This window comes from Saccopteryx leptura, chromosome 1, assembly GCF_036850995.1.
Source record: "Saccopteryx leptura isolate mSacLep1 chromosome 1, mSacLep1_pri_phased_curated, whole genome shotgun sequence".
NCBI classification, from domain to species: Eukaryota; Metazoa; Chordata; class Mammalia; order Chiroptera; family Emballonuridae; genus Saccopteryx; species Saccopteryx leptura.
In genome coordinates, this window is record NC_089503.1 from 271,694,217 (window position 1) to 271,703,765 (window position 9,549).

The window sequence follows — 9,549 nt, forward strand, 5'->3', positions numbered from 1 at the left end:
TCAGGGCGGGGAGTGGAGTGGGGGAGAGGAATGGAAGAAATCCAGGGAATGAAGAGTCATGAACTCTGTCCTCAGAGGGTTCCTAGGCTGAAGGGGACAAGAGAACTGTGCTCTGGGCCTGGATCCTGGGACAGACAGACTCTGGGACTCAAAATGGGGCTGGGGAGGGCCTCACACAAAGATCTAGGGAAGGAGTAGAGGGAGATGACCTTAGGCCTATCAGTTTAATTCAAAAAGGAGTTGCTGAGCACCTCCAGGGTGCAAGGCCGAGCTGATTGTGGCAACGTGCAGGCGAGCCAGATGTGTTCCTGAACCTTGGAAAGTGTACAGTCCTGTGAGACCTACCAGGCAGGCACAAAACCATGTGTGGGGGCTCCTAGGAGGGAACCCTGGGTTTGTACTACAGGATTTGCCTAATCCTTGCCTCCTGGACACCTGGCCCAGTCTGCTCCCTGCCTGGTCCGGGAGATGTGTCCTTGCTTAGGAACACTGCCCCTATTCTTGGTCTCTGCACACTTCTGTGAGGAAGGTCCAGGGCAGTCCTCCTGTCCCCACTGTGCCAGGGATACCAGCAGGGCTGGCCACCACAGCTCGCTTAGCCTAGCATTGGTCTTTTGCAGATGGAAAAATGATGCCTGGTGAAGCTAAGTAACATGTCCTGCCAAGTCTTGGTAAGTCCCTCTGTGGGTGCTCAGCAGAAAAGCTCGGTGAGCTCCGTGTAATCCCTCTGTTCCTTCCACAGTGAAACTCCAGGCTGGGGTGGGACTCTCCCACACTGGAGTGTGCCTGTGCCTGGCTCCTCTGCGGGAGCATCTCCATTGTTTGTAGCTGTTCAGGTCGGGCACTGTGGGAGGGGTTGCCCTGCCTGCTGGGGGTTGGCTCCTACAAAGCTGGACAGAAGATTGCCGCTTCTCACCCCCCTCCAAGTCAGGCACCCAAATACTCCCTGCCACAGTTAACTTGCCACTCACACACTTTTGGTCCCTGACATCTAAATCTAAGTTTGGCACACTCTAGCGATTCTCAGACTGGGCCAGAATGTATTTCCTGTTCCACCAAATCCTTCTCCTTCCACAGCACAGCGAGGAGGAGGAGGAACGGAGAAAAGAAAATGTCCGAGTATCTCAAGAAGAGTGGAGCTTCCCGAGGGCAGTGGGGACTATACCCAGGACCTGTGGGGAGGGGGGAACACCCCCTGATGGCGACCCTCTAGTGGAGAGAGAGAAATTGTGCTAAGAGTCCCCAGATACCTGCTTCAAGCTTGGATCTGTCTTATCAGGACTGAGGGTTCCCCAGTATGTCTCAGGGCCCCCAAGATACTCAGGTCTGTTCCCTGAGAGGCAACAAAATGTAAAATTGGTGAACTCAGTAAAACTCAGCTCTGCAAGTCTTGGGATTTTCTAAGCAGGGAGCCAACCAAACCTCATTGCCCAAAACTTATAAGGCCAGCTCTGGCCATCGATCTGTTTGTCTGTATTTACCTGTCCACTGCTTCTTTATCAAACCTCTGGTGAGCAATCACATTTCCAGCAACTCCAAGTCATTTTCCCACAGCCGTGGCTTCCTTGTGGCCAACGACAGGCCCTGACTAGAGATCCTAGCGCACAGGCTGGGTCTCCACCCCTTTACTCTTGAGAGATTATCCCCTCAGCCTCAAGACTTCAAAGCCATTCCCACCCCACCCCTACATTCAGCCTCATCCCAAGGGTGTCCCCCCCAAAGCTCTTGATGGCCCAGACACTTCCTGAGAATCCTGTTTCTGTTTGGAAGAAGCAAAGAGGTGGCCCCACTCAGGTCTGCAGCCAAAACAATGGGGGTGTGGTTTAGGACAGACATTTGCCAAAGCCTAACCAGACCCTCTCTCTCCTACCTGGTGCCACAGCCCACTCAAACAAAGTTTGCAGAGGATCTTACTAAAAGGGACATCCCTAAAACAACTAGGGCAGATTGTTGTGCCAGCTCCCATGTCCCCCTAACCTGCTCTGTCTAGTCTCCCTGGCAGGACAACCCATTGACTTAGAATTCTATTTTTCCATCCCCCTGGCCCTGAATGAAAGACTTTGGGCCACAGCCCAGAGATAGCGCAGCAGTTCCCGCTGCTTGGAGCAGGCGGTTCTCCGTTATAACAAGCCAGTGGATTCTCAACACGTTCCTGATGAGATTAGAAGCTCCTGCAGGTATGTGTTTGTGGCAGCCCTCAGCCTGTATCAACAGACACGCAATGACTCATTTCTTGCCTAGTGGAATAACGAAGGGCTTGTTGGGACACACCTGAGGGCTGGGGGGCGGGGTGGGCAGAGCAGGTCCCCCTGAGAATGGATGTGACTGCCAAACTGAGTTTCAGGACTTTTGTGAGGGATTGCAGGGGGGCCCCTGGGTTTGCTCAGCCCTGCTCAGTCCTGCCCAAGCCAAAGCGTGAGGGAAAAATTCAAATGCCACTGAAAATGCTGAATCAGGAGAAGCTGTGGAGAGAGAGCTCTGCCTCTGCAGAGAACAAAGTGGTATAGATCGGAGACTGAGGGGGCCCCACTCTCTCTGTTTCTGGAGCTTGGAGAGCCTTTCTGGCCCAAACTTTGCAGAAGAATCTTCCCCTGGACTTGGGGATAATTGTGCCTCCCCTCAAGAAAGAAAATTCTGCAAGTAAAGAATGAGTTTGTTCTCCCCTCTGGCTCATAGCTGAGATATCAGACCATATATGCCTTCTAAGTGCTAAAAATCCTTGCAGCAACCTCCTGTCTAGAAGCGTGAGGAGGATAGATCGCTGCCAGCAGAAACTCACTTTGTCCCTCACTCATGGACAGTGTACACGGTGCTGGGATGGTTGACAACATCCCTGGTCATGTAAGAATCCCTCAGGACATTGGCCAAATGCCCCCTGGCTTCCTGGCATCCTTCTTGGGCTGCTCACAGCCCCGAGCCCCCACAGGGAAGTGTGACTTGCTGCCAAGGTATCAGTGCTGTAAGGCAAGATTCTTCCTAACGGAGCAGAGCCTGCCAGGAAGAGAGCGCTTGCACCCCACACCACTGTGCAGGTGTGTTAGTGAGCTCACAGCTGCCCCCCAGGTGTGCCCAGCCCACTTAATCATTTCACAGCTCGACAACGATCCTGCCCAGCCCTGTTCTAGAGGATAAAAGGGGGATTGCAGGTCCCAGGTAACAGAGCCACCTTCTGCGTCCCGCTGAGCTCTGTTCTCTCCAGCACCTCCCAATTCCTAGTGCCCATCGTCTTGCTCCGCCAGGAACAAGCCACCATGTCTCGCCAGTCGAGTGTGTCCTTCCGGAGCGGGGGAAGCCGTAGCTTCAGCGCCGCCTCTGCTGTCACTCCATCTGTCTCCCGCACCAGCTTTACCTCTGTGTCCAGATCCGGAGGGGGTGGTGGCGGCGGCTTCGGCAGGATCAGCCTTGGGGGTGCTGGTGGAGCAGGCGGCTATGGCAGCCGGAGCCTCTACAACCTGGGGGGCTCCAAGAGAATCTCCATGAGCACTGTTGGCGGTGGCTTTAGAAATCGATTTGGTGCCGGTGCTGGAGGTGGCTATGGCTTTGGAGGTGGAGCCGGGAGCGGATTTGGTTTAGGTGGTGGAGCTGGTGGTGGTGGCTTTGGGCTTGGTGGAGGTACTGGCTTTGGGCTTGGTGGAGGCAGTGGCTTTGGAGGTGGCTTTGGTGGTGGCTTTGGTGGCCCTGGCTTCCCTGTCTGTCCCCCTGGAGGCATCCAAGAGGTCACAGTCAACCAGAGTCTCCTCACCCCTCTGAACCTGCAAATCGACCCCGCCATCCAGCGGGTGAGAACTGAGGAGCGGGAGCAGATCAAGACCCTCAACAACAAGTTCGCCTCCTTCATCGACAAGGTGAGACCTGGTCCTTTCTGAAAAAACCACTGTGAATGTGGAACAAATGCCAAAAAAAGTAGAAAGAGGAAAAATTTTTTGATTTTGTGCAAATACCTTCATAATTCGCAGTTAATGTGTTTCTGTTTGTTTCTGTCCTGGATTTGCGGCCCTGTTTCTTGATTAGGCTGACAGATTGAAAGACAGGCTCTTAATTCTTCCCATTCAGAGATTACCTCATAGGGGTTCCTTGGTTACTTTGGGCAAAGAGATGAATACTGTGCTTTATATAATGGGCCTGATTACACAGAAAGGTAGATGAGTTTATAGGAGTAGCCTGAGTGTCTTTCTAGCCATCACTACACTGGGCCACACTCTACCCAGCCAAGCCCAGTGATATCTGTGCCCTGGATAAGTGCCCTGTCTCCAAAAAAAGAGTGAGGCTAGGTGCTTCACTCTGTCCCTCCTCTCCCAATGCCCGGGCCAGGCCTTGCACATGGGAAAGGTTTAGTGGGACATCACAAGAAGGGAGAAAAACTGGTGATGATCATTGAAACATGAAATCCAGGTTACTCCATCTTCAAACTATCCCTTCCAGGTGCGCTTCCTGGAGCAGCAAAACAAGGTCCTGGACACCAAGTGGACCCTGCTGCAGGAGCAGGGCACCAAGACCGTGAGGCAGAACCTGGAGCCTTTGTTCGAGCAGTACATCAACAACCTCAGGAGACAGCTGGACAGTGTGCTGGGGGAGAGAGGCCGCCTGGACTCGGAGCTCAGGAACATGCAGGACCTGGTGGAGGACTTCAAGAACAAGTGAGTTGGGGTCAAGTAGAGTTAGGGGCGAGTGATGTCTTCTTGGCTCCAGCTGTACTTTATAACCAGTCTACTGCATACGCCTTCCCCAGAGGCTAGGCATGTGTGGTTTCCTTGGATACCTGCATACTAAAATAAAATCCAGGTTCACGTTTAGAAAGTTTCAGCCCCAAACTCAGTTCCTTTGCAAGGCACTTAGCCACTGACTGGCCAGAGCAACAAGCCTGATGCCTCTGGTGCCAGTTGGGGAAATAGCACAAGTGTAATTCCTGCTCTTTGGACCTTTCCTTCCCAATGCACTCAGTGTATACAGCATGGGTTTTTTGATGGATTCCCTGCAAAGGAATGGATTCCCTGCAAAGTTGATGACAACTAAGCATGGTGGCTCCAGCAATTTCTTTTGTCCTTATGAACCAGCAGCTGGGCTGCTGGTTCATTTGTTTTGTTTTGTTTTGTTTTTAAAGGCTGTGAAAGCTGAAAAAAAGCATTAGAGAAATTGACTAGATGCAGAGTTGGGAAGAAACAGCACAGGTTTCTATAGGAATATTCTTGAAGCAACTGAATTATAACAATAATAGAATGATTATCTCATGTGCTGTTAAAGAGAAAACAGCTTGCCCAGGGGCTCACACAACCAGTGCCCCTTATCTTCCTCTACCTACATGATGTGAGAAGCTTCTTTCCAGCAGGAAAGTAGGCTCATAGTTGACTTTATGCAATAAAGACCCCAGGCCTCACCTGTCCCTCATCTTTTAATAGGCACTTCCCATTCCTCTTACCCTCAGGTATGAAGATGAAATCAACAAGCGTACCACTGCTGAGAATGAGTTCGTGATGCTGAAAAAGGTGTGTGGGTAGAAGAGAACTCGTTGCCTATGGCTATGCTTATGCCTATGCTCTTAAGGTGTCGTTCATTTAAGCCAGGGTGGAAATTGGGTACAGTGCCAACTATCCCTGTTTCTCTAGGATGTGGACGCTGCCTACATGAATAAGGTGGAGTTAGAGGCCAAGGTTGATGCACTGATGGATGAGATCAACTTCTTGAAGATGTTCTTTGAGGCGGTGAGAAATGTCCCCTATTCCGGTTCTAGAGAGACAGTCACTGGAACATCGCTAGGGATTAGGGTATCTAAGATTAAGTGACTTCCAATGGCTCCTAAGCTGTGGACACATCCTTGTGTTTCCTCTCCCTTTTGTACTCCTCATACTGTATTACTTACATTGTATTACTTATAAAGCCAACCCTTAAAATAATCCAAATTTAAAGCAAAAGACTTCTTGAACAATCGTTTTGCAGAGTAAGGTTTAGAGGGAGTTATTAGAGGCACAAGCCCACCTTTCCTGAACCTCCACTCTCTGTCTTGTCCTAGTGTGGTGGGCCAGTCAACGAGGTGCTTTTGAAATAAGTTATAACCCAAGAAGATTCACATCTGAGAAGTTACATAGCAGGGGTTTCATGGAGGTTCAGAGTTGTTAAAGTTTTTAAAATAGTTCTAGCAATGGTTTAGATTATTTATTAACTTAACCGTCTGATGTAGGTGGTTATTATTATTTTTTCACAAGTTGACAATGACTGGAATATTTTATTGGACCTGATATAAAATAACACAGAATCAGATGACTGACTTCAAGTTCCCCTGCAGGAGCTGGCCCAGATGCACACACACGTCTCAGACACGTCCGTGGTCCTGTCCATGGACAACAACCGTAGCCTGGACCTGGACAGCATCATTGCCGAGGTCAAGGCCCAGTATGAGGACATCGCCAACCGCAGCCGGACAGAAGCCGAGTCCTGGTACCAGACCAAGGTGAGTGCTGGGTGAATGTGTCCTGAGCGAGGGGATCGGCACATGTGTAGGGCTCCAGGCCGTGACAAAATGCTAAGGATGGAGCTCCCGAAACCTGCAGAAGCCTCGTGGGTTGAGTTATGAGAACAGTCATGTGTGCCTTTGCCACATAAACTCAAGAACCTTAAGAAGAATCTCACCCTGAATCTCGCACCAGTGTCTCTAGGAGAGCAAAAGTAGTAAAGAGGAAGTTATCTAAAACCACGTCCATAAAGCCAGAATCAGCCCCAGGCCTCAGAGAATTATGTCACTTGCCACCTCTTGGTAGCTCCTGCCTGTGAATATTGGGGAAGTTTCTATTCTCCTATAAATGAAGCCTTTCCTCTTTTCTGGTGGCACCAGTACGAGGAGCTGCAGCAGACAGCTGGCAGACACGGGGACGACCTCCGCAGCACCAAACAGGAGATCTCCGAGATGAACCGGATGATTCAGAGGCTGCGAGCAGAGATCGATAATGTCAAGAAACAGGTAAGGAGAGGTCAAAAGAGGGCAAGGAGGGGGCCTGAGCTCTAAAAGGGAGAGCTGTTTTGTTTTATTTTATTTTTTCTAAACACAAAGATGGAGCAAATACTGGTGTTTTAATGTTTCTCCATGTGCAATGGCCAGGACAAATGTACTGGCTTCTGTCTGGAAATGCAGAAAAAGATGCCACAGGCCCAGCTTGCTCACTACTAAAGTGCCCCCACTTTTCTTCCTTTCCCTCTATAGTGCGCCAACCTGCAGAATGCCATCGCTGAGGCTGAGCAGCGTGGAGAGCTGGCCCTCAAGGATGCCAGGAACAAGTTGGTTGAACTGGAGGACGCCCTGCAGAAGGCCAAGCAGGACATGGCCCGGCTGCTGCGCGAGTACCAGGAGCTGATGAACACTAAGCTGGCCCTGGACGTGGAGATCGCCACCTACCGCAAGCTGCTGGAGGGCGAGGAGTGCAGGTGAGCAACGTAGGGCTCAAATCATAATATAGGGATGGGCTTACATTTGATAAGTAATGTTGCTTCTCCACTACAGGGTATAAAACACATGCACAACTGACTACTATCTTGTGCGTGATCATCTGGTTTCACTATAACATCTGGACATACAGTTCAACTCACTTTTCTAACCCTATTTCTACCACCAGTATTTTCAGATGCTGCCTCTCCTTCAAACAACTAAGCAACTCAACAAATTCTTTCTCCATTCTTCAAGTGCCTCTTCCTTCAGGAAGCCTTTCTGATTCCTCCAGCTGAGTTAAATTCACCTGTCTTTGGATTCTCAAACTACTCTGTTTTCTTTGATCTTATGACATTGCCCACTGCTTACTTTCTGTTAGTATTTCTGTTCAAGTTTTCTCACCAAGTTTTCTCACAGAATATAAGTTCCTACAAGGCAAAAACTGATTCATACATATTCATAGGTCCCACAGTCTCTTATTCATGTGCTCCACATAATGGGTGGAGGAAAATGTGAATTCTACTCTTCCTTTGATAACCTGCCTCTGGTCAGGTCCTTTTCTTTGGGAAGTCCCTTTAGAGAGCTATCTCTTTTTTAATTTAAGTGGTGTTTTTTCTTTGTTTGTTTTGTTTTGTTTTATATGCTCATACAGTCTCCTTGCTTATAGGACAAGCTTTAAACATGATTTATAGGTATTGTCTTTGGGGGAGTTTTTAACTCTTATTTCAATTGTTCCCTTTTCAGACTGAGTGGAGAAGGAGTTGGACCAGTCAACATCTGTAAGTAACTTTAAACAGATATTAACAATGATGATAACATGTGGTATTCAGTACCAAGTCAGAATCCTGCTGTTTCTAGATTCCAAACATTCCCATCCCAATATATGGTTATTTTATACACCTGGTAGAGGGGAAAGGACATAGACTGAGACATGAAGCAATGTGGCTCATGTCTTATCTCTTAAAGAGTAGGCCCTGTATCTTACACACCTGTACCCCACCCTCCTGCCTTGCGCCACTCTCTAAGAACTTAGCATCATTCCTTGCCTACTAATTTGGTGTTCACCAGCCTTCTGTTAGGGACCTTAACTAAATGACTTAGTTCTTCTGGGTCTCATTTGCTAATCTGTAAAAGGGGTCAGCTAGAGTGCTCATGCTAGCAGGACCAAATAAAATGAACGTGTAGGATCAATCTGACAGTCTGGTCTTACCAACTTCTCCCTCCTTTCTCTGCAGCTGTTGTCACGAGCAATGTCTCCTCTGGCTACGGAGGTGGCAGTGGTTTTGGCGGTGGTTTTGGCGGTGGCCTCAGCAGCGGTCTGGGTGGTGGCCTCGGCGGTGGTGTTGGGGGAGGTGGCAGCAGCAGCTACTACTCCAGCAGCGGTGGGGGTGTCGGCCTAGGCAGTGGGCTCGGTGTGGGTGGCTCTGGCTTCAGTTCAAGCAGTGGCCGAGCCCTGGGAGTGGGCTTTGGAAGCGGCAGTGGAGGGGGCAGCAGCTCCAACGTCAAGTATGTGTCCACCACCTCCTCCTCCCGAAGAAGCTTCAAGAGCTAAGAGCCTGCTGCAAGTCACTGCTTCCCATGGGTGGCGGCAGACCCCTGGTGACTGCCTCTTTTAAGTGGTTGACAAGCCAAGTTTTCTCTTTTACTGGAGTGTAGTCTAGACCAAGCCTATTGCACAACCACAGTCTTTGGTTCCCGAAAGGGCCCGGTCCCCAGTCTTCACTCTCTTATGCCTGATCCTGTTTTCTACTTCAGTTCTTATAAGTCTTTACAGCATGGTCCTTTATGAGAGAAAAATTTTAAATTTTCTGGTATCTAAACCATCAAAACAAGAGTCCCCACTCCAATCCAAAATTCTGTTCTGGTTCTACTACCTCCAGAGTGTGTTCAATAAAATGCTTTTATAATATAAGCCACCGTGCAGAATTGTTTTTTCAAGGTTTACAACCAGCCTTGAGATCTACTGAGGGCTGAATTATGCAGATGTTACTGGTTCCTTTGATGATTCAGGGTGTGAATGGAATGACCTTGAAGGAGCAGTGGCCATCCTGAGTGGTCCAGAGACTCCAGGAGGCATGCGAGGAGGTTGCTAAAACCTCCAGAATGAAGGAATCTCTGGAGGGCATGAATGTAAG

General features: G+C 49.5%; 1 protein-coding gene across 1 annotated transcript; it reads left to right on the top strand.

The window, feature by feature from the left end:
• The first annotated feature begins 3,144 nt into the window (after window positions 1–3,144).
• Window positions 3,145–9,326, top strand: KRT5 (keratin 5). Its single transcript, XM_066353476.1, has 9 exons — window positions 3,145–3,845; window positions 4,423–4,637; window positions 5,423–5,483; window positions 5,604–5,699; window positions 6,281–6,445; window positions 6,827–6,952; window positions 7,193–7,413; window positions 8,159–8,193; window positions 8,650–9,326. The coding sequence occupies exons 1-9, from the start codon at window positions 3,252–3,254 to the stop codon at window positions 8,964–8,966; spliced, it is 1,830 nt and encodes a 609-aa protein (XP_066209573.1). The 5' UTR covers window positions 3,145–3,251; the 3' UTR covers window positions 8,967–9,326.
• Window positions 9,327–9,549: the final 223 nt, after the last annotated feature.

What these genes read in the sequence shown, in the direction of transcription:
- KRT5 (XM_066353476.1), top strand. Translation starts at nt 3,252, where the DNA reads ATGTCTCGCCAGTCGAGTGTGTCCTTCCGGAGCGGGGGAAGCCGTAGC. An exon ending in TCGATAATGTCAAGAAACAG is followed by an intron (nt 6,953 to 7,192) that starts GTAAGGAGAGGT and finishes TTCCCTCTATAG; the next exon opens with TGCGCCAACCTGCAGAATGC. An exon ending in CTGGAGGGCGAGGAGTGCAG is followed by an intron (nt 7,414 to 8,158) that starts GTGAGCAACGTA and finishes TTCCCTTTTCAG; the next exon opens with ACTGAGTGGAGAAGGAGTTG.